Genomic DNA, 25137 nt, shown 5'->3' on the forward strand with positions numbered 1-25137 from the left:
ACACCCTCACCCCCATTTTGTGAGCATTCATGGCCCGTCATACAATTTCTATTACCAGACGTGGCCCTTGAGCCAAAAAGTTTGCTCAACCCTGGTGTAGCTACACATCAGTAAAATACTTTGGTGGTGGGGAGGAGACATAGCAGGGCGGGGGAACAAAAAACAGAACAGCACCTTGCTGCTGCTGGAGCATCTCCCTACAGCAGGGAAGGGCTCCAGCAGCACAGGAACAGCATGACACTATGCTGCTCAACATAGCAGTGTAGACAGGAAGCAATGCCTGGGATAATAGGAAGTGTCTAGGGTATGTACTCACATACATGCCCACTCCCTTCAGGGCATCTTTTCGCTGCTCTCCTAAGCTGTGCCCCACCAGCTATGCTGCTATTTGTGCTGGGGGCAGGGGCTACATGTTCACCAAAAAAAGCGTGCAGCATAGAGTACATGGAGTATAGACACTCCATGTGAGAAAAATATGGGGAAGGGGGGTTTAAAAACAGAGATAGTTAATGAGCATTAACTAGGATTTTACAGCAAGATTATGACTAAACACTTCAGCTATCCTTCTGTAGACCCACACCACTATCTTTTTTTGGCAGTAGAGACATCGCCTTAGTCTCCGATCCACTCAGAGTGGAAGAGAGATACTGGCCCACATTTGTTCCAGACAAATTATAACACAATGCTTTGTGTGAGCCAATACTCTTCTGCAACTTTCACAATTCCATCACTTCCAATATTTTAAAAATGAAGCTGATTTAAATCTAACAGAGTCAGCATTCTCTTATCTTAAGTATTATTAAACACAAAAGCATTATTATAGTCAGTGACTAATTGATATTTGTACATTGCTTCTGCCACACTGCACCAGCTTTATGGGAGGTAGACAAGATGATCTGAACTATAAAAGAATTTACTTATCTTTTTAGAGGTACACAACACAATAAAAATGTTAGGTAATCCTCTCCTTCTGTAAATAACTTGAGGAACAAAACTATCTAGCTGGAAGAGTATTCATCTAACAGCGTCACAGGTGTTTCATCAACCATGTTAAGACATCAGCAGTGTTAATAATTCATCATCAACAGGAAGAAGAAAAAAATTCTATTTCCTCATAGCTTACAGCTTTATTGTACCTACAGTCAGGGATTTCTACCCCACAACTGTCAACTGTCAAGTCAATAGTTTATTCTGCATGGGTTAAGTAATGGTTTAAGGGGTTTTATTTTTTCGGTTGTTCAAACAGATGAATTTGTTCACCTTCTTCAATAAGTCAACAAATCTTGTAGGCAAATGTCATGTGCTTTTACCTGTGGGCCCAGAGTGCAAACAATTATGATCTTCAGGGAAGACATGAGTCAGGAAATAAAAAGCCCTGTAAATAATACAAGCTTGTCTAATTAGAAAACAAACTGACCAGTTTCTATGGCACTTTGACAGCCAGTGTTGCATTTTCACTCTGCCTTGTTTGTATTACACTGTATATTCTTTGGGGCAAGGACTGCATCTTACTATCTTGTAAGCATTGTGTTCCTCTATGGTAATCTTAATATATAAGTGAGGGCTCAACTGCAAGTTACCTGGACAACCTATACACACACATTTCTCCATTAGAATAGAGGGAAGTTCTGGGGTATGCAGGAAGAGGAGGTAATCTGTAGTTCAGACCACCTGTATTTTTTAGAGGAGAAAAATAAGTATTTCCCTGTAAGCAAAGATATACAGTACAATAACCTTGAAAATAGGTTATTGCCCACAGTTTTGCAGACCAGTACAGGAAACCCTACGGGGAAAAGAAAGGGAAAAAAAGAAAAAGGAAAAAAAAAAAAGACAAGATACAGTGAAATTCAAATAATTTTGTAGTAGACTCCAAAAAGAAAGTTTACAGATAAAGTCTTAGCAAACCACCCACCACCCCCCAATGGTGTAACAACCTTTTTTATGACAGCGTATCAAAATTTGAGGTTGGTTCCAGACTCTGGCTGGTCTATCAAGCTAGAAGTGTTTTGAATGACACTGCTAAGGAGGGTTTCCCCTGACATATCAGACACTCTCCACTGGTCACATTCATTAAACATTAATCTTAATTCCCAGTAGGGGACCAGTGGATATCTTTAGTCCCACAGATCTGAGTAGCAGAAGGTGAGACCCAAGGATGTTTGGAGAACTAGAAGCATTTCATATCAGGGAGGAGTTTTCCCTCAGAAGTGTAAATATCTTTCATGAAGACCTGAGGCTAAAGTCACACTCTCCATAATACACTGAACTAAAATCAGGTGCTCTTCCCAGGGATTCGCTCACCTCATTCAAGACAGACAATCTAGCACCAAAGTCTATTCCGGTCCCATCCCCTTCAGCTATAAACTAAGCCATTCTCTAATTTTACAAATAGTACAGCCCACATATATTAACGACTTAGAGATGACGTGAAGAAGAGCTCTGCGTAGGTGAGGGACACAAGCTTTCACACTAACAGAAGTTGGTCCAATAAAAGATATCACCTCCCCTACCTGTCTGTCAGGTTTGGTTAATGCACTTAAGCCTATGGGCATGGAACAATTCTCTTTATGTGATACACTGGTCACATTTCCCTCCCTTCCTTCCCCGCCCCCCACCCCATCTTGTTAACTAGCTTAGGCTAAAGAAGATGCATTTGTAAAAGACTCTCAGCTATTCAGTAGTCAAACTCCAATCAGCAAAGCACCTAAGTGCGTTCTTTTCTCTAGAGGGGTCCAAGAATGCAAAGAAGAAGAATATTCTGATGCTGGGCAAGAGGAGTGTTCACTCAAGGGCCATGCAGGAGCTCATTCTATTAATAGAAATTTTTATTGCCTAGGAGCCTCAGTCACGGACTGTGACCCCACTGTGCTAACTGCTGCATACAGAACGAAGACCATGCCTACCCCAAACAGTTTACAGTCTAAAGATGACAACAGATGCATACAGACAGATGGGGGAAAAGTACAAGGAAACAATGAGATAGCATTGGTCAGACTGATTAGGCTATGGTGTCAGCACATCGATAGCCTAGCTGTTGTCAAGTTTTCTGTAGGCTTCATGGCGAAGGAGGATTTTGAAAGAGAATAATCAATTAGTTTTGCAGATGTTTACAAGAAGCTTCTCTCAAATATGGGGGGCAGCATAGGAGAAAGCATAAAGGTGATGATGCTGTGAGCCAGAGGTAGGTGCCAACTTTTTTATAAGATATTGAATGAGAGAGAATAGGTAGGATAAGGACAGATTGTGAAGTGCCTGGAAAGTGAAGACAAGCAGCTTACGTTTGATGCTATAGTGCCAATGAGAAGCATAGTAAGGTAAGTAACTGAAAGACTTCCCTGATAGATTGTATTCCCTAAATGGACAGCCTACCCTAGGTCTCACGTACTGAGGGACAATCTCCACTCATTGATATACTTTGCTTTCCACAACCAAATCTCTGTACAACTTCGCATAAGTGATGTACCTGAATACTTGGATGCTAATATCTAAACTGTATTCTTAAATTTATTCACCTAAATTTGAGTTATTGCTGATTATGTACTCTATGTATCGTAGGACTTTTAAAAACGAACTCTGTATTTGTGGATAATCTAAGCACTACACCCAGATGTACAAGCACTCTTTTCTCAACCTATGTATTACATAGCTTTTTTTAACATTAGCTTTAATTAAATTTTTAATTCTGTTCTTATCAAAAGGCAAACAAGTGGAGGGCTTCAAAGAGAAGAATGACATGGTCAAAACAGCAGGGTAGGAAAACAATCTTTGCAGCAACATTCTGAATGGAAATGAGCACAGCAGGATTAATTTATCAAGGCCAGAGAAAGAGACATTTCTCATATTGATTACTGCAAAGCCAGGATGAGAAGTTTAGCTATGTGGGTGGATTCAAATGGCCATATTTTAGGGATGTTATGCACAAATATCTGCAAGGCTTTGATATAAACCTCAGTGAGAGAACCTAGAGATGTCTGAGTCAGAGAGAAAGCCCAGGCCTGAGTACCAAGCAGAATGGTAGCGTTGTCCACAGTGATCAATAAAGGAGATAGTGGGGAGGAGAATGCTAAAACAGAAATTTTAATCTATGTTAAGTTTGAGCCGACAGACTTAAGGGATGGTCAGAGAAACAAGTTCAGATTTTAATAGTATCCATCACTGGAAATTTAAGATTTGTGTAATTTTTTTGGTCACCTTCCCTTAATTTTAAACTTGCTGTGAAGTGTTTAATTTAAAATATGTAAGATATATAAAGAAAATTTTACTGTCTTGAATTTAAAATGTATGTGTAATGCTAAATACTTGACCCATTAAAAAGGCATTTAAAAATCCCAATATAAAATGAAGTCTTAACAGATTGGAACGCCACAAAAAAAAGGTATCAAATTTAATATAGCAAGGCTGTTAAAAATATTTCAAGTTTTGTAACTGATCACAACTTGCAGCCACTTGGCTACATGGAGCCAAATCTGCTTTCCAAAAGCAGTGTCCTACTGATGTCTATGTATTATTATGACTAATGGAGCTGCAGATAGGGAATACTATAGTTCCAAGTTGGCCAATCAGCATCAATTATAATCTGACTTGACTGCTTTGGCAGTATATCACTAAAAACTGATGAGATGGTTGCATGCTGGTGGCCATTTTGGAAATGTCTTCACTGCATGCATACATTTTTTGTTGGTGATGGTGGTTGTTTTGTTTTTTTGTTGTTTTTTTTTTTTTAAGTGAGTGATCATTAGATGCAGACCTAGATATAAATAATGAAAGGAGGGGTTGTTCCAAATTGACATTAAAATATTCCACTGCATTTTATTATTTGTTAACATGAAATTGCTTCTTGAGCAAGATCACAACTATGCTTTCTTATTAAATGTCCAATTTAAAAAAAAAAATCAATCTGTCTTTTGGATCAACTGAAGGATGTTTTCATCTACAGGCCACAGACCGGATGTGTGATCCTCTCAGCAGTATGGCAAGGTTTTGATGACATGACACTAAAACCATCCAATAGCCCTTTACCATTTATACCAACAGTGCAGCTGCACTATTATTGAAAGATGAGTATTAATGCCAGGGAAGTCATACTAAATGCTGTTAACAGTTTTAACAGGGCTGGGGCATGCTAGATAGTAGACATTAGAAAACAGTAGTGAAAGAACTTGTAAACCTTTAAACATTCCTATTAGTTTCCACAAAGTCCTATACTGACATCTGTTTATGGAAGAAGATGCTACATCATCACAAGCATGCTGCTGAGATTACGAGTTATACCTGGAATTCCATCCATTTACTTGTATCAGCTTTTACTAAAGAGAGTGGTTTTCCCACTACTAGCTATGTAAATTGGAGGTTACCTTTACAAGTGCCTACGGTTGGAGAGTGGAGGACATGGACAACAACCAGATATAACATATTAAGATGAGGACAAATACATTTTGGATAAGTCTATTTATTTTAAGTAGAAACGAATTTATTGCATAGTTCATCTATTGCACCATTACTACTGTGTACCCATCCTTCATGCCACAAAACAAAGAACAAAACATTCTCCCAACTAGCCCTCTCGTTGATTTTTCTGCAGAAGAAAGTGGGCTACCTAAACCAAGGAGGAAAGAAAAACAAATCTCCAAAACAGACAAAGCCTACAAAATACAGAAGTTTCCTGGGCTGTAACCAGAATGGGTTTGCTACTCACTGACTGTCAAAGCAGATGAAAAATAAAAAACCGAATAAGGTTAGAGACCTGGCAGAAGTTGAGAGAGCAGTTTTGCATCACATTACACAAGACAAAATTAGTAAGGCTTAGCCTTCTAGAAACAAACGCTCATTTCCTCTTCATCACCACTGTCACAAGCTCGTCAACTACATTAACATACCTAGGTAAAGAAAGGAACAAAATCCTGTTGAACCTCAAAAACCTACAGAAAAATAGCCCAAGCCATCTGCTTTCCAGCGGAACTAGCTCTGCCACAGGGCAACCCCCTCCAGTACTTCACTTCTGCCGGTAACGAACCGCGGTAGGACTATATATGTGCTTTCTGTTTAAAGCCATTAACTGCGTTAGCCAGCTGCTGATCATCCTGATTTGGGGCAGTCTCAGCGACCAGGTTTCTCCAGATGACGGGAAGGGGAGAGGAGGGAGAGAGGCTCCCAGTGGCGGAGGGAGAAGCAAGCCGGCGGGGAGGGGATGGGAAAGCAGTGGAAGCAGTCAGCCAGAGAAGGCTGCCCCTGTGCTGGCAGCTGGAGCAGCCTCCGTCCCAGCGGAGGACGGACAGCCCGTGATTAGCGTGTGACCCGCACCGCGAGCCGAGCGGAGCCCCGCTGCAGCCAGGAGCGCACCCCACGCCGCGGCAAGGAGGGTGCCAAGCCCCGCGCCCCGCACAGCCCGCCCGGGGGACAGCAAGCGGGGCAGGAGACAGAGCAAGGCACCGAAGCAGCCGCAGACGTACCCAGCACCACGCAGACCACGTCCAGGAACACGAAGGGCAGCCGCGTCTTGTCAAACATCCTGCCAGCCCGGGGCGCCGGCGACGGCTGCTGCGCTGCGAGGGGCGCGGGCTCCGGCGGGGCTTGGTGTCTGGGGATAGCGGGAGGGGCTCTGCCGCATCCAGCCAACGGCGCCTGGCACTGGCCGCTGCCGCCACTGCGGCTCCTACCCGGGCTGCGGCTTTAAGGAAGGGGCGGGCCCCTGCCGGGATGCGGCGCGCGTGCAGCCGCCCCTGTGCAGACGTTCCATTCCGGGACCGCGCAACGGCCGCCGGCCAATCGCCTCGCACCGCAGCGCGCTACGTGCCCCCGCCCCGGCGACCGAGATTCAAGGCCCGCCCCCTGGCGGCCGCGAGGGAAGGCGGGAGTTGGCCGTGAGCCCTCAGCTGCGGCTGTGCTGTGGGAGCGAGGCTGCTTGCCGCCCGCCTCTCGGTGACCGCCCAGCTGGGCCAGGCCCTAGAGAACCAGGTGTGAGGGCACTGCCCAGCTGGCTGCGTGGGCACCTTGGGCAGTGGCGGGGGACAGCGGGGCGGAGTGGTCTGTAACCCCAGGCACTACTCCCCTCTTGAACCCAGGAGTCCAAAGTCTCTGCAGTCATCCACTGGCAGCCAGGAGCTGTGAACCACATAAAGGATAACAACCTACTACTTCTATCAGTCACTGTCCTAGCGCAGACCCTAGCAGCCTGTGCTGTGGCTCTAGCCGTCCAAACCCTGCTGATGACCCAAGTTGGGAGGGGGTCACTATATATGGTTCCACTTGATAGAATTTCAGTTTTTCAGGGTTCTTTTCTTTTAATTAGGAAATTACATCCAAAACTGCATTAAAAGAACATTGATGTGGTGACATCAAGCACTAAAATGCCAGGAAATTCCAGAAGTAAGGTTGCCGGTGCAATTTTTTAGAACACTACTTTTTACTTATTTCCCTACCACCACCATCACTGGAAAAGCTACTGGAAAGTAAAAAAAGTCAGAGAAACTTTTTTCCCCTCACCAAAATAGAATATTTAATTTAGAAACTTTTCATTGAAAAACTAACATTTTTCACCCAAATGAAAACCTTTTGTGAACATTTTTGTTTTGGTTGAAATGGCTTTTTCCAGCAAAATGTTAATGGAAAAATCACTAGTTTAATACTAATGTAAAACAAAAATCCATCATTCAAGCCCCAGAGCATATCTATATATTTGTAAGAAACATAAAATTGCAGGCAGATTTACTGACACTACACGCAGAAACACTAGACCCAAACTATACTGAGATTTCCCATGTATCCTACCTACCTTCTACTATATTTGTCAGTAAACAGATGGGCTTTGTGCTATGCCTGGAAGGTTGAAAAACAGGCTCTGGCAGATCAACAAGGGAAACAAGTTCCAGGGTTGAAGATGCTTTTCTAAAGATGCTCTATCTCCAATCCCTTAGAGTTCAAATTTAGAGACTGTCAATAAGCAGTTTAGCTGATCTCATCTCTCAAAGTAATACATATGAGGAGGTGTCTTGAACAGCTAGCAATAGAGCCAAAATGACTTTAAAGATTGACGCTATCTACATTACAAGCACTACAGCAGCAGCTCTGCAGCTATGCAATTAATAACATAGATGCTTCCTACATCAATGCAAGGGTTTTTTTCCATCAATGTAGTTTATCCACCCCTCAAAGAGGTGGTCACTAGGTTGACTGAAGAATTCATCTGTTGACCTACCTGCATCTACACGGGGTTAGCTCAGCATAGCTACGGCATTCAGAGCATATTTTTCACAGCCCTGAGCAATGTAGCTAGGTTGACCTAATTTTTAAGTGTAGATGAGGCCTACACAAACACCTTGAATTGTGCTCAAAAGCAAATATGAAGTCAAGACCACATACAGAGCATGGATGTAATGTGCTTTGCAGAAATCACAACTCTAAGCAACTGGTCTGACATATTCTACGTTAAGTAACACTTTAGAGTGGTCTTCAAGCATATCCCCAAGTAGAGTGAATCACAGGAAGTGACAAAGACTTGACTATTCATAGTGAGGTCCATTTCTGAAAAGAAAGTTTGCAGTCACTTTGGTAACTGGAGTTATGGCCACTACTTCTACCCTGTAATTCAGAAGCAGACAATGGTCCAAAAGAACTTTTAAGTTGCAAACCTATTTGATCAAGAGAAGAGGGAAACAGATACCCCCACCAGTATTGTGGATTTTATCTTTTACCCACCACGTTATCTTTGTCTTGTCCAGATCAAACTTCAGACAGCTCCTCTCATCCACACTCCTGTAGTTTTCGTCTAGTTTGAATGGAAAAAAGTTATCGAGATGAATGTCATTAGCAATAGTGGTGGCACTGCAGCACAAAACACCTCAAAATGGGGGCTTAGCAGCCTAACACACAGGATAAATTAATTGTACTTTGTTACCTTGAAATCCTTGTGTCAATCCCTCAAATTAAATCCTTTGACTTAGAAGCCATTTGTGCCAGTTAGGTAAAACCTGCATTGGGATGAGGAGGAAGCTCTGCACTATCTCAAGAGCCTTTGGGTCAGAAATCAGTCTCTGAAAGCTCCAAGCTTTCCAGTGCACTGGTAAAGCGCTTCCCACTTGTACATGTCTTTGTGGGACATGGCTTATTTGCACCATTATGGAAGCCAGCCCACAGAAGGTAGGAGGTGAACCACGATGCTTTAGTTATAGTTCATGTTAGGGGTGGGTTTTCTCTGCCCTGCCTTTGGGGATGCTCAGGAAGCAATTTTGCTTCCTCGCACACCCACATAAAGACCAATATGATTGTTGTTGTAATTTGTGATCAATTATATTATCCACATTAACTATTCTTTGACTATCCCTGTTGTTGAGCTGTATCATTGGATATATAGCTTGTAGTGGAGATGTCTAGCAGAAGCAGAAATCATGTTTAACATCAAGGTTGTTTTTTTAAACATTTAATACATACAAAATAAACATCAGAACTTCCAAATCTCAATCCAATTTTCCCTGTGCCAGGAGCATTCTGTAGTGATCAGTTACAGTGACTGTGTGTCTCATGTACACTGGCAGAACTGTTGTTAAGGGTCATAGAGCAACCATTAATTGGGACCCTGACTACAAAAAAAGAGACACTTTCCTGTCCAGGTACTTATTTACCAAGGTACTTAAGCACATGCCTAACTTTAAGCACAGAAGTAGTCCCATTTAAATCAATGGCACTACCCACCTGCTTAAAGTCAGGCACATGCTAAAGTGCCTTGCTGACCTGGGACCACAGAGTGTGGCTGAAATGTTCAGTCCCTCCAATGTGCATTGGTTGTCTTTGACTTTATCTGCCTCTTAGGAATCTCCAGTAAAGCAGTGAAATCACATTATGTTCAAATTAATCTCATGTTGTCGTGTCTATATTATATAGGTCAGACTAGATGATCAGAATGGTCTCTTCTGACCTCAAAATCTATGTATCTCCTTTTGGAGTAGAAGGTTGGAAGAAGGCAGGAGATGATACTCTCAAAAGACATATTGTCCCAGACACCACAAAATACCCTCTCTTTCCTTCTTTCTTTATTTCTTTTCTTTTCTCCATTCCCCCTGTATTTTCTTGTGGAGCAGTTGAGCAATAAAGAATGTTTATGACCAAGTTAATGTCCTCTGAATTTGTTTTGCCTCTACTGGTTACCCTAGAAATTATCGATAATGTTTTCCCCATCCCCTTTAATAGCTTTGTTTATGCTACTTCCCACGTCTTAGGAAATCTACTATCTTTCTCTGGTGATACTTACTTGCTGAGTAGGAGTAGCCAAACAGGACTCTTAAAGGCAATTAGTAACCAAATAGATGAGTGACTTCAGTATATGATGAGATTTTCCCAAGCTTACAGATGAACTACCCATTTCAGGATTTAGCTTTAGTGGAAGGCTAGTCAGCAATTATACTAGACATGCAAAATTAAAATTAATTAGGACTTTTGGTGCACTCAGAGTCTGATTCTGTCATCCTTAGGGTGCAGTAATAACTGCAGGAGGAGGTTAAGGGGAAGGAAAGCTCTGAAAAGATCCTCATACCAAATTTCCCCTACTTCATTCTATCAGAGAAACAGGATTTGTCTTCTGTGTAATGACAAGTGGGTGTGCCTCTAAACTTGGAGGATCCAGATTTCACTCACTTGGTGTCTCTGACGTCATTACCATAAGTGTATTAGTTCTCAAGTTGTTCATAGAGTCTTTCTGAAAAATAACTATGTAGGCGAGACCTGAATTTCTAATAATGAAAGCAAGCAGAACCTCCTTTCTTCTCTCCCCTTCTTCTCCTCCTCCCTTTAAAGAAAAAAAGTGCAGGCTTTCTGTATACCTTTTAAATTGTCATAGTTTGAGAGCACTTGAAAAACATTGTAGACTGTGTCTGGCCAGTGTGGTCCAGTGACTAGACACCTGGCTGGAAGTTGGGAAATGTGAGCTTTATTCCTGGCTCACCCAGAGAGTGGGGTGGATCAAGCACCTCTGTTTCCTCCCCCCCCCCCGCCCCCCGCTTTATCTGCCTTGTATTTAGACTTAAGGGAAGAGACCGTCTCTAACTATGTTTGCACAGTACCTAGCATAATGAGGCTCTGATCTCAGATGGGGCTTCTAGGCATTACTGTACTACAAATATATCATCATCATCATCATCATTCATCTCTGCAACTGAAAAAATGCAAGATATGTTTCTACTACTTTATCATTCCCATCATTGTTGCTGATTCTTTCTGACCTAAAATAATAATGAACAAAAATTAAAAGAATAGTAATAATGTCCTCACTGGGCTGAGGTACTGCTATGAAGAGTGGCTGGAGTGGTAGAAGCAGCACCCCAGTATTGGTGTGGGTACAGGAGTGAGTCTGGCTCATTAGATCTGGCTTCTTGATTGGAAGCGAGGCTTTTGGCATGGAAATAGGACAGGATTATCTCTGTTACAGATTGTCAGAATCATTTTTTATGGAACACAACTCTTCCAGGGATTGTTCCAAATCCACATAACACTTTTGAGTGCTAATATCTGCACTGGGACCTTTGCATTAACAGATCAATATGTAAAAACACATTTCCCACCATCTGCTTAGTAGCTCCACATCTGGGGAGTTTTCAGGGAGTGAGTCCATGTCCCACAAAGTCCTTGGACTCCTAAAATTACTTCCAAATTTTGCAATCACTTGTGCTTCCGAAATGGACTACAGCTAAGCAGTTCTCACATGATATAAACAATGTGCAATATAGTGTTGTAAAACCACTCTCTGGTCTTTTTAACTTTACAGATTTAAAAAATATTATTCTGTGATTACAGAAGAGAACACAAACACATTATATGTGTAAAGTGATCTCATAAATACCGGTGCTGCTGAGGAAAGGAATGAACTAACGATGGGATCAAGCCTCAAATTTAGAATTAGTATTTAACCCCTCCAGAGTTAAGAGGTGTTTGGAAATGTTACTATTTAAAATTATTAGTAGTTGTATATTAATTCCAAACACCCATTAACTGTGGGGTTTTAGAAATGGGTTTTAGGTCAGACTCTTCCCTTGGATAAGCACTGTCTCTACATTTCAGATAAAGAACCTGAACCATTTTCATTGGATTGCCCGTACCTCTACATTGTAGCAATATCAATAATGAAGAGCTGTCATGATTTCTCCTATAGGGGGGACTTGTAGGAACCCTTCTGTAAGGATATTAAAACAGGGAATATTGATATAGATCTGTGCCAGTGCTATAATTAGCAGCTGGCACTTTTGGCACTTAGCAGTTGGCATGTTTCAGATTGTTCTGAGGTACTGGGTTTCTGGGAACAAGTATACAGACCCTAATCCTAGAGTCCTGTACAAATTAATGGGCCAAATTCTGGCCCACACTATAGGCCTTTTGCATCACTATAGCCATGAAAGGGTCGAAACAGGCAGCTGAGGATTCCCCCAACATGAAGGTCCAGAGCATAATCCCTGGTTGGCATCTCAGCCCCAAGAGAGATTTGACAAATCAGAAATTAGAGCTGCCCTATCAAAGGTGCACTTGGGAATAGGTCTCCAGCATACATAGCAACTGAACCAGTTTTCTAGTACAGACCTATTAATCAGCTTAAATGTCAATTAAAGACCACAAAGCTTGGGTCTTCACTGCTTTACTCCAGTTGCACTCCATACACTCTAGTATTGTAGCTCCATTGATTTCAGTGGCCTCACATAGGCATAAATCAAGGTGAATCAAGCCCTATGTCCTAACTTCTTATTGAACATGATATCCCAGCAAGAATCCAGAAGAGACTAGCATCAGCTATGCGTACACTATAAAAATATGAAGAATCCCATTTAAAAACAGAGATCTATTCTGCTAGGCAAGGGACCTTCATTGCTTCAATATATTATGTCAAAATTTTCAACTGGTGTAAATCAGTGCAGCTCCACTGAAGTCAGCTGAGGATCTGGCCCTCCGTTTTTCAAAAATAACATAATGAAAAATTCAGTCACAATCGGTGTCCTCACTTGCTTTTTTTTTTTTCCTGGACTTCTGTATATTTTCTGTGGTCTATGGTGCTTTGCTAGTGATAAAAAGTTTTCAAACCTTTGGGCAATGTAAATATGCAAATCTTTCTGACAATTCAAGTCTCATCCTAGTACAGGCCAAACCTGCAAAGTTAATTTCCCAATGCACCTGAGGCAACACTTAACCTTTGCAAAACTTCCCACTTTTCAATAGACAAATAGTGCAATCTAGAAAAAATTGAGCCTTGAATCATCAAAGAGTAAACTTTCAGTTCCGCTACTGGCTTTAAGAGTTCAGCTTGGTTTCCAGAGTTCAACATGTTATCAAACAATTCTGGGAAAAGCAGGATAATTCTGCATACAGAAGGCTAATGTTTTCTAGAGAAGCCATATAAGTTCTTGGGAAGTCTCTAATACAATTCTCAATTCATTCAGAAAAGAAAAGAGATTCATTCATATTATTTGTGGAAGATTCCAAAAATTAGAGATGGGCCCAAACCACGAAGTTTGGAACTGTGCCTGGTTTCTTACTTCCTCCAACTTCAATAGACTCATAGACTGCCCGAGAGCAGCCCCCAGCCTGTGACCCCACCCCCCCAGAATGTGCTGCCCAGGTCAGGTGGAGGGTTCGGGGCTCCCTAGATCAGTCTAGGCTTCCTGGATGGCTCTAACCAAGACCCAGCTCCAGCTTCCAGCCTGGCGAGGTGACGGAGCCATGGGGTAGGACCACAGAGAGGCAGGGCCCTGAGGGAAGAGGAAGAGCAGGGTGAGGCAGACCCTTATGGCCTCCCCACTTCTACCAAGATTATGGCACTCTTCATAGAATCATAGATTATTAGGGTTGGAAGGGACCTCAGGAGATCATCTAGTCCAACCCCCTGCTCAAAGCAGGACCGATCCCCAACTGGCCCCCTCAAGGATTGAACTCACAACCCTGGGTTTAGCAGGCCAATGCTCAAACCACTGAGCTATCCCTCCTTCACTCTTGCCTCAGATCATCCTAGTAGCCCTTCTCTGAACCTGTTCCAGTTTGAATTCACCTTTCTTAAACATGGCAGACCAGAATTGTTCACAGTATTCCAGATGAGGTCTCATCAGTGCCTTGTATAATGGTACTAACACTTCCCTATCCCTACTGGAAATATGTTGCCAGATGCATCCTAGGACTGCATTAGCCTTTTTCACAGCTGCATTATATAGGCAACTCATAGTCATCCTGTGATCAACCAATATACCCAGGTCTTTCTCCTCCTTTGTCATTTCCAACTGATACGTCACCAGTTTTTAGCACAAATTCTTGTTGATAGTCCCTAAATGCACAACTTTGCACTTTGCACTATTACATTTCATCCCATTTCTATTGCTCCAGTTTACAAGTATTCCAGTTAAGACCCTTCACTTCTAATTCCATGTTATATCTATGATCTCCAGATCATCCAGTAGTAGTAACAACTCTCTGACCCTTCCGATTAAATGTATGGAGTGCAGGATTTCCAGAGCACCTCTTCCAAAGTAAAACTTGAGAAAGGGGGTTAGAGAACAGGGAAAAGCTGCAAGGTACCCACAGAGTATTATTTCAGGTGTCTGTGTTTGTAGAATGAACAAGTAACTTGGTCCTTGGAATCTGTGGATCCTCTAATGTTTTTATGGATTTGAGGCCATGCAAATGAGGACACTACCATATACACTGCCCCATATTCCCTTGTGACTTGCCACTTGTGTAGGTTCTCTGTAGATATAACTGAGGGGATAGCTAGCACTCTCACTTTTGTAAAATGGGCCATGGAATAGTAATGAGCCCAGGTGATCAAGACATTTCTTTTTCATCCTTTCATAAGTCAGACTCCAGCACGAACTCTAACGTTGAGCTGGGGCTTTGGTTCAGTACTGACTCAGAGGGAAAAGTGTCAGTACGGCATGGTTTATGCATCAGATATAGCACAGTGGAAAATCTGGACAGTAATTTGTTAGGGTTTATTGTTTTGGAAATAAATGAGTCACTTCATTTGACCCTTCTGGAATTTGTGACCCTTTTCTGCATATATTTGTTCTAGATACTCTGATGTGTAATTACTTTGGAAAGCATAAAAGGTTGTCTGCAAAGTTAGCTTATCCAGCATTTTAACAGTGGACCATTATAACCCATCTTTGTCATCTTCCTTTAGGCTTTCCCTTTAGCCAAATACTAATACAATCTACAAGGAGAAAGGAGCCATATAAATATAAAATATTCAAAGTACAGTACTGTACTATCATTACTGAACTCAAACTATTCCCCCTCCTTCCTTTCATTGAAAGTGGCTTCAGAGTAAGCTCATGAACATCATTTAATCTCTGTTGTTGCAAGCATTGATATCTGATATTTTCAGACTTCTCCATTTCTCCTTGCTCATAGCACCATCACAAATATATTGTTCCTTTACTGTAACATTTTTAAACTGTTCTTACTCAATAATGCTTGCTCATTTTCGATATGTAATAATGTACATGTTCCTCATTCATCAAACACCCCATAAGCTTACCCTTCTATGTCCTTCACTGCTGATTTTTTTCTCTTCTTTTCTCCCCATCAGTGCCTAAAATTTAAATAAAACATTGAACTAAAAAATTTAATAAAAGTAATTTTCTAGCATTACAAACTTTAACCAGACTCCAGATCTTTTGTTAAGACTATACAGGAATATAATGGAGTGAGCTGAGACAATGAATGAACTAGGAAATAGACATGAAAGAGTACTAAGGCTCCTTTTTGCTTCTTTTTTGAATATCAGGAGCTCTCCTCCAATATTAATTGCAGATTATGTCTAGGCAGTCTGGAAAGGGAGAATAAAATGATTAGTTACATGCTAACATACATATTTAGGAGGTGCTATGATAAATATATCAGTCATTATGACAGTCTATGCTATTGCAAGGGAAAAAGTATGCTTAGTGGCAGGGGCGGATCTAGGTATTTTGCCGCCCCAAGCACGGCAGGCAGGCTGACCTTCGGCGGCTTTCCTGCAGGAGATCCCCAGTCTCGCAGATTTGGCGGCACTCCTGCGGGAGGTCCGCTGAAGCTGCAGGACCAGTGGACCCTCTTCAGGCATACCGCCCAAGGTCAGCCTGCCTGCCGCCCTTGTGGCGACCAGCAGAGCGTCCCCCGTGGCTTGCCGCCCCAGGCATGCACTTGGCGTGCTGGTGCCTGGAGCCGCCCCTGATTAGTGGCCTCATCTATCAGGCTCTTCAGAGGTCCCCAGCTCCTTTCTCCCCCTTGCAACAGCAGGGTTGGGGTGAGGGGGTCCTTGCTATCAAGGTTCAGAAGACAGTTGGCTTATGGGATAATACCGGTGGTGTCCTGTTCCCCTTCTTTAGAAATAGCAGGATTGTGAGTGCAAGGCATCCATTTTGAAGCACTTGGAGAAGAGGAAGGAGATCAGGAACAGTCAACATGGATTCACCAAGGGCAAGTCATGCCTGACCAACCTGATTGCCTTCTATGGTGAGATAACTGGCTCTGTGGATATGGGGAAAGTGATGGATGTAATATATCACAGTATTCTTGCCAGCAAGTTAAAAAAGTATGGATTGGATGAATGGACTATAAGGTGGATAGAAAGCTGGCTAGATTGTCAGGCTCAATGGGTAGTGATCAATGGCTCGATGACTAGTTGGCAGCCGGTATCAAGTGGAGTGCCCTATGGGTCAGTTCTGGGGCCTTTTTTGTTCAACATCTTTATTTATTATCAGGATGATAGGATTAATTGCACCCTCAGCAAGTTTGCAGATAACACCGAGCTGGGGGGAGAGATAGATACGCTGGAGGGTGTGGATAGGGTCCAAAGTGACCTAGACAAATTGGAGGATTGGGCCTAAAGAAATCTAAGGGTATGGCTACATCTGGAATTTCAAAGCGCTGCCCCGGCAGCGCTGCGGGAGCGCTGCCGCGGCAGCGCTTTGAAGTGTGAGTGTAGTCAGAGCAGCAGCGCTGGGAGAGAGGTCTCCCAGCGCTGCATGTAAACCACATCCCTTACGGGTGTAGCGTGCAGCGCTGGGAGCCGCGCTCCCAGCGCTGCTGCCCTGATTACACTGACGCTTTACAGCGCTGTATCTTGCAGCGCCCAGGGGGGTGTTTTTTCACACCCCAGTTGCAGCGCTGTAAAGTGTGAGTGTAGCCAAGGCCTGAGGTTCAACAAAGACAAGTGCAGAGGCCTGCACTCAGGAAGGAAGAATCCCATGCACTGCTACAGGCTGGGAACCAACAGGCTAAGCAGCAGTTCTGCAGAAAAGGACCCGGGGATTACAGTGGATGAGAAGCTGGATATGAGTCAGCAGTGTGCCCTCGTTGCCACGAAGGCCAACGGCATATTGGGCTGCATTAGCAGAAGCATTGCCAGCAGATCGAGGGAAGTTATTATTCCCCTCTATTCAGCACCTGTGAAACCACACTTGGAGTATTGTATCCAGTTTTGGTCCCCCCACTACATAAGGGATGTGGACAAATTAGAGAGTCCAGCAGAGAGCAACAAAAATGATTAGAAGACTGGTGCACATGATTTATGAGGAGAGGCTGAGGGAACTGGGGTTATTAAGTCTGCAGAAGAGAAGAATGAGGGGGGATTCGATAGCAGCCTTCCCCTACCTGAAGGGGGTTCCAAAGAGGATGGACTAGACTGTTCTCAGTGGTGGCACATGACAGAACAAGAAGCAATGGTCTCAAGTTGCAGTGCGGGAGGTCTAGGTTGGGTATTAGGAAAAATGTTTTTGCTAGGAGGGTGGTGAAGCACTGGAAGCACCTAGGGAGGTGGTGGAATCTCCATCCTTAGAAGTTTTTAAGGCCTGGCTTGACAAATCCCTGGCTGGGGTGATTTAGTTGGTGTTGGTCCTGCTTTGAGCAGGGGACTGAATTAAATGGCCTCCTGAGGTTTCTTCCAACTCTAATATTCTATGACTGTATGATTCTAAGGCTGCTGTCAGCTCTGATAGACAGAAAGCAGCCTGGTTCATCGCTCATCTCATCTCCAGCGACAGCAGGGGATCCCTTCACCTCACCTCATCATTGCTTCTAGGCAACTTTGCTTCTTTCTGATGCTATTGTACTAATTTAGATTAAATAAATTAGCCCAAAGAGTCAAAGGTGTTAACATGACCCAGTCGCTGCCCAGTGTTAAATAGTGTTAAACAAGGTTTGGGGTTTGGCATATAGAGACCCCAACCTGCTTAGTACCATGGCAAACACATAGTTCATTTTTGTTAACCTTTTATTTATGACACAGGGGAAAAAAAGGGAAATAGAGGTTAAAGCATTTGAAATGTAAAGTATTAAATTTTTTTTGTGTTAACAGCATTTCTTGTTCCCTTTTACTTTAACTTTAGAGTATTTTTAGAAGGAAACCCCCCCTTGTTTGACTCTTTCTTAGATAGTATTAAAGATGGTCATAACTGTGCTTTTGAGGAAAAGAGTAGTTACTGGGATGGACTGGAGCTGTCACTGCTGATGCTGTTAAAGCTTGTTCCTGTTTCCTGGAAGACAAAACAAGCCAAACACACAAGGGGAGAGACAGTAACAGCAAAGATAGAAAATGCAGCTTCCGTCTCTGCTGTTGATGCTCACTTGCAGCCTTGCACCTGGAAAACACAGGCCCAGCACATGGTCTGATCAGCCATTCCGAGACCTGTCAAACTTGTACAAGTATTCTGCTGTTTAGGGTTTTGCTTTTTAGCCGCCTTTCTGGTCAGAGGCTTGGAGCAGTGTGGCAACATATGCAGTCTTGGCCAGCTAAGCCAGACCTTCATTAGGCTGAAGGAACACAGAGAGAAATAGGAAAGGGAAGAAATAAGTTGGGAAGAGAAAAGACACACCCTGCAGGAGACAAAATAGCACATTCCAAGTGATGTTCGGGATTGAGCTGATGGCAGTGTCATCTGTGCCCCTCTCTCTGGTCTGGCCTGGTCAGGATATCTCTCAGGACAAAGACAAAGGTCTGGGGTCCCAGGAGATAGTGGGGGTGGCAGCCATGATGGTAGAGCTGGCTCCTGTCCCTTCTTTCAATCAGCCAGGAGCCAGCGTTGTGGTAGCTGGCATTTTCCCCCAAAAGCCTCTTTTTTTTTCCTGAGGATCCCAAAAGTGAATGATGGGCAGAATAGCCCATCCTCTCATTATTTTGTCCACAAATTAGGCCTAATTTCCGACACACCAATTTTGGTTCATTGATTTCCAATTGCCTACCTTTCTTGTTTGAGACATGATTTTAACACAGTCCTTGAGTTATAATAGTAGGTCTTCTTTGTTTAGACTATTTTAGTCTTTTTGTCTCCCTTTTGCATCTTTTCCCATTAACATTTATCATTATAGGTTATTGTGGCATTTTATGAACTTGCACTCACTTTTCACAGCTGAGCTCACAATTAAGGCAAAGTTGTAGGTCCAGATATCACAAGATTACTCACTTGGAGCTTGGCTCTGAATTGAATTAAAATAAAAATACTTCAGTGTACTGGGATGAATAAGAATGGTTTTGTTGTGCTATGTATTTATCCATAAACTTTTTATTGAAATGTTCAATATCAAGGTACATTCCACATGTACCTTGCATCAAAAATAACTAACAATATGGCTTTGTTAGTAGCCCGCCACAGCGTGCAGAGACATTACAGCAACAGTTATCCCTAAGGACCCAATCCTGTAAATACTTACACATGTATTTAACCTTAAGGCTTTGAACAGAGCAACTGAGGTCAAGTCTCACTAAGGCTGAGTTAAGTTAAGCAAGCACATGTTTGGCAGCTCAGGACCTAAGGCCTAAATCCCTGTCTACAAGTACTGTAACTGTTTTATCCATAAGCACTCACCAGTCTATGTAAAGTAATTCAGAATATTGTTCATTGCTGTCTGCACTGACCAGGAAAACTATAGCAGCACCCTGCGAGCAAGGACATTCATTGGAAAAGGCTCTTATTAAAAAGGGTTTCAGTGACAGACAGGGCAGGGTATAATGGGAGAACAGAACTAACTGAAAACTGGGAGAGAAGGACAATGGGGGGCTCCCGGAGTGATGACTTGGCCAATGACTCCGCCCATTGAACTCCAGTGAAGTCAACAGGTCTCTGTATGGGTGCAGGGCTATGGCTGTACACAGGATGGCTGAATCGACTGCAGCTGAAGTCTTGGATGACAAAGATTATTTCACAATTAATATTAATTTATATAACCACAAGGAGGAAATCTGAAATACCAGTTGGCAGTGTAGCTAGTAATTCCATTGATAATTTATCTTGAGGAATCTTTTCTTGTGTCATGCTAAATAGTGTATTTGGTAATGCTAAATAAGCATATTTATGTACTATATTGAAATAAGGACAGAGCAAGCGAGAGCTGCACAGACACATGCTGGACAAGGGGGAAAAAAACCTTTTGGATCATTATTGCTATAAAACGCAGAAAATCATCTTGTCAAAGAACCTGTAGCCTCATAGTCAGATTTACAATTGTTTGCTCCAACTCCTTCTACTTCCCATGGGCCCCTTGTCCAGCGTTGTCATTCTTTATTATGAAACCAACATCAATTTGTTTATAGCCAACGGCACTAATAATAAACTGGCAGTGAGATCAGAAATTACTGGAACAATCTGGTCATCTCGAAATTTAAAGAAACTCTAAATGCCATGTCTATAATAGTATTTGTTTCACAACAGAAAAAAAATCATGTGACAGTCTAGTTGTTTAATGCAGGGTCAGTCTGAGGGTTTTCAGGATGGTGTGTGAAAGGAAATCTTTTGTTGCTCCAAGACTCATTTTAAATCAGCAAACAAAAATTACCTGCTGCAGTAAGACACACTCCAACCATCAAAAGCTTAGAAGCTGTAAAGAGAGACTCGTGCATTGCTTTCTACCTTCATATTGGCTGGAATACTATAGCTAGATAATGGTCTCCAACACTCCATAAGGGTTGCACTCTAACACAAAACATTAACAGTGACCTCAGATGGTTTTATATCAGTTATAATCAACAGATAGGCACATCTGACTGTTGCTCATTCCCTGCAGTTGGGAAGACATTCTGCCTTAACACTGAGGCAGGGCTGCCCAGAGGATTCAGGGGGCCTGGGGTCTTCGGTGGCAGGGGCCCCCCACTTTGGCAGTAATTTGGCGGCGGGAGGTCCTTCTGCTCCGGGACTCGTCACCGAAGTGCCATGAAGCGGGGCCCGCCCCTGAAGTGCTGAGTCTTCGGTGGTAATTCGGAGGCAGGGAGTCCTTCTGTCCTGGAGCAGAAGGACTCCCCGCCGCCGAAGACCTGGAGTGGAAGAAGCTCCAGGGACCCCAGCCCCTTGAGAGTTTTTGGGCCCCCCCTCTCTCCAGGGGCCCCAAAAAAGTCTCATGGGGGCCCCTACAGGACCCAGGGCAAATTGCCCCACTTGCCCCCCCCCGGGCAGCCCTGCACTGAGGTCACTGTTAAGGTTTTGCATTTTGAGTGCCAGTTTGAAGAGGCTCGTGTACGTATTACATATGGGTATCCATTGGAGATGGACATGAAAGCCTTCTGGTGCATTGGACTGTGCTATCCACAATGTTGTAAGCAATATGGAGGTGAAAAGGAATGTACAAGTCTTTTCCCTTAATGCCTTATTTACATGCATTTTAGGTGCATGATATTTGTCCGGATGCAACTTTGTCCTTAAATATAGTTTAGGTTTGCTACGTTCCTAGTTTTTTAATACAGATTTGGTCTACTTCAGGGGATAGCTCCCCAGAGTCAGGGAGAAGGAGAGCGACCGCTGCCTGGGAAGCAGAGGGAGAAACTGCACTCCTGACGCTGCTCACGACTAGGTCAACACTCCTGAAGAACCAGAGATGTTGGATGTACCTCAGTAAATCCCTTCTGTCTATAACATTTTATCCCTATTTAAAAGTTACTGAAAGTTATGTACAGCAAGAGCACCTCTATGTTTAGCAGTGATCACTGTAATCACTCACTTCCTGAAATAGTCCATAGTCTTTCAGTTAAGTGGCATCATAAACAAACTAAGTTACATCCATTGGTCATTAGCATTAGTTTCATCTATAAGAAGCAGGTAGCATCCATGACAAGAGTAAATCTCCCACAACTTTCCCACGTCTGTGGCCAAAAGTGCCCCTTCAGCTCCCCACTGTTGTGAAGCTTACAATGTGGTGTTTATCAGCTTGGCTACCACCCTGTTCAAGATGTAGCTGCATTTCAATGTAACTTTAGCGCCCCCGTGGCCAAGATGGAGTCTGCTCTGCAGGCAGCTCTGGCCAAGAGAAGGCATACGCAGGAATGCAGCAGGAGAAATCCCTTCCACCCCAGGGGCACCTGTTCCAAACCTCCCAGAGTGAATGCACACACCCACAGGAAAAGTACAATGGATATAACAAGGGAAATATTTATTTACAGAGGGATGAGAGGAGAAATACAACAAGGGAAAATATAGGAGGAGTAGTAGTAGAACAGGGCTGCATCCAAGCCAAGGCCCCACAGGCCCGATGGTAGCAGAGTCTGGAAGGGCAGACACTGAGCAATGTGTCTGCACACAGAGTTGAGGAGGCCTGAGCAAAAGTTCCAGTCCAATGGTGTCTTGGGTGCTCCTGGTCGTCTTCGTCGCTAGTGAACTCTCCCCAGCAAACCCCTCCAGTGCCCTCTTCTGCTGCTCTCTGCAAAGCCACACAGAGCAACCACCTCCCCACTTAAACTAGTTACAACCTCCCTCCTTACTCCCAGTGCAGAGTCACAGGCCCCAGTAGTCACAGCCCCATACAGATCTGGGCAGCAGTGATACTGGGTCCAGCTCCGGCCTGTCCTCCTTGGGCGATTCCTCCCTGGCACAGTGCTCCTCCTGGCTCCTGTCTTGGGCTGTCCCCAATTGGCCCTGTCCTGCTCAGGCAGGTTCTCCTTGCTTCACTTTTCCAAGGCCTGCCGCCTGCCCCTCTCTCTCCCTGGAGCTCCAGTGCTACTCCCTGGAGTTTCCCTCCTTTTTCTTACTCTTCCCCTCCTCCCTGGGAAAAAGATTTAAAGGGGCCATGGTCTCTAAACCCCAATGGGGTTACATCAATAACCACTGAAGATTGTAATGCAAAGCTGATTCTGAAATCCTTACTCAGGCAAGTTCCCCCATTGAAGTCAAATAGACTACTCATGCAAGCAAGGGCTTCCAAGATCCAGCCCATAGTTTGTAAAGAACTTGGCGCGCTTTCAGAAAGAAAAGTGTTATATAAATGAAAGCAATTGGCCCAGAATGTCTTCTATTGCTAGGGACAACACAGAGCAACTTATGGATGTGAGAGATCAGAGAAACTTGGCGTAAAGGTGTCCTTCCCACTTCCTCAATCCTATGCTGGTCTAGGCCCCTGGCTCTGAGAGCAGAGTATCCTTCTATGCTGGGGTGAGCTTCTTGTGTCCAGTTATACCAACTTTCAGTCCAGAATCTGCCTACGGGGGACACAGACCAGAATCTGGGCTATTGTTGTTACTCTATGCAAACAGCTGAAAATTCATCAAAAATATAAAACTTAACAAGTCATAAATGCTAATCCCTTAAACTTGATCTATATTTTGATTCCCTTGTTTTAATTTTATTATTTAGGCTTAGTTTGTTTTGTGATCAAACCAGCTGTGCAGCAGGGACAATGTTTCTATTTTGTGTGGCATTTAGTATCTGGAATGTAATGTGAAGACATTTCTCCTCCCCACACATTGTAGCTGAATGATACTGTTATGCCGATTTGAAATGAACTGATTAATCTCAGTTTCCTCTTAACATTTTGACTAAATGTCAAACATGAACAACAACATTCAAATAAAGATGAAAACACACACATGGGCAGCAGTTTTAAAATATTCTTTGGGACTACTGGACACATTTAAATATGCGTTAGCCAAGCTGGTGAACACAGGATAGAAAGCTTGAAAAATGTTTCAGACAGTGCTGCTTTCACCCAGACTGTATAATCTATTTATAGATTACAGAAAGAGAGAGGGGCAAAGCTACCACAGGATGAGTTAACAAAACCTCAGATCAGTTGGTGTTTCAAAACATCAGCTGTAAAACAACTGTGATACGATGAAATCTGGGTTCCATTTAATTCAAAACCTGAAGTATAAGAAGTGGAGGACTGGCTAAATCATACTTGTTCTGGCTCAGCTTCACCAGGAAATGATTCTGGACCACCATTCCTCAACAGACTCAGAAACTGAGCTTCATTTATAAACCCAAAGGACAGTTACAAAATATTAAGTAAAGGGGAAGAGTCGATGTTGCATCTGTCCCTAGTGGGTCACCCCCTTTTCCTATTTGGAGTAACAGCCTTTCCCTGCTATCAGATAACGTAGTTAGGCTTATAGCTCACGTGTTAGAACCCTGTGCTGCAGAGCTGAAGGTTCAGGTTTCAACCACTTGAGCTACAAAACTAACTACATTACCTAAGAGCACCCAAAGACTGTTATTCCAAACAGGGGAAAGAGGTGAACCAGCAGGGACAGACACTGGAGGCAGAGTGGTGATAAGGGCTGCTCAGTGCTCCCCCTCCGTCCCCAGGTTCCAGGGAGGGAGAATCTCCCATGTGGTCCCTTGAAGGCAGAGGGAAATGCTGCGGGGGTTATGTACTGAGTCTCATGGGTGGAACTAGACAGTTGGAATGGGAGCTCTGCAAGTCTCTCTCTCTCTTTCTCGGAAGTGAGGAACCTTATGGCCCCTGTGGTGGCCCCAGTGAGATATGTATATCTGGGTCATGTGGTGGATGTGGGGTGGGGGAGCCTGATCCATCTTTTCTCCACTCGTCCCATTCTGAAGCACTGGGCAGCCCCCAGGTATTCCTAGCACAGCAGTGGTAATGATGTTGCTGGGCCAAAGTGGAAGTCTGGGTTAATGTCTTTCATTGCCAGAGACCTGGATTCCAATGTGACTTGTATCGTGAGAGACTGATTACAGTGGCTTTAAGCTTGTGCAATAGGTATTTCAGTTTGCATCACAAAACTACCACATAATATGAAGTACTGAATTCCCAGACTGCAAAGAGCTGGGAATTCTGCAGTTCAGGAGAGAGAGAGCCTGGCAAAACTGTGGGAAAGCTTGCACTGTTACTCAATGCTTGGCTTATACCATACCTATCAGCCTCTTACCTTCCAGAGCACTCCTGTTTTGCCAAAAATATTTAAACAAAAAACAAAGC

At 43.4% G+C, this 25137-nt stretch overlaps 1 protein-coding gene and 1 long non-coding RNA gene across 3 annotated transcripts in view; both read right to left on the reverse strand.

The window, feature by feature from the left end:
- Positions 1 to 6608, reverse strand: part of PLPP1 (phospholipid phosphatase 1) — a 120233-nt gene extending 113625 nt beyond the window's left edge. Inside the window, exon 1 of the mRNA XM_050947117.1 lies at positions 6450 to 6608. Coding sequence (XP_050803074.1) covers positions 6450 to 6507 — 58 coding nt within the window. The 5' untranslated portion in view covers positions 6508 to 6608. The remainder of the gene's footprint in view (positions 1 to 6449) is intronic.
- A 331-nt stretch (positions 6609 to 6939) lies between these two features.
- Positions 6940 to 25108, reverse strand: LOC127048066 (uncharacterized). Of its 2 annotated transcripts, XR_007773543.1 has the most exons (4): positions 25088 to 25108; positions 19341 to 19416; positions 15497 to 15550; positions 6940 to 8764 (listed from the first exon to the last, which is right to left on the reverse strand). It is a non-coding gene; the product is annotated as an uncharacterized LOC127048066 (long non-coding RNA). The 2 variants fall into 2 exon arrangements; XR_007773542.1 differs by lacking the exon at positions 25088 to 25108 and having other exon boundaries at positions 19341 to 19783.
- Positions 25109 to 25137: the final 29 nt, after the last annotated feature.

Source organism: Gopherus flavomarginatus, chromosome 3 (genome assembly GCF_025201925.1).
Source record: "Gopherus flavomarginatus isolate rGopFla2 chromosome 3, rGopFla2.mat.asm, whole genome shotgun sequence".
Taxonomy (NCBI): Eukaryota; Metazoa; Chordata; order Testudines; family Testudinidae; genus Gopherus; species Gopherus flavomarginatus.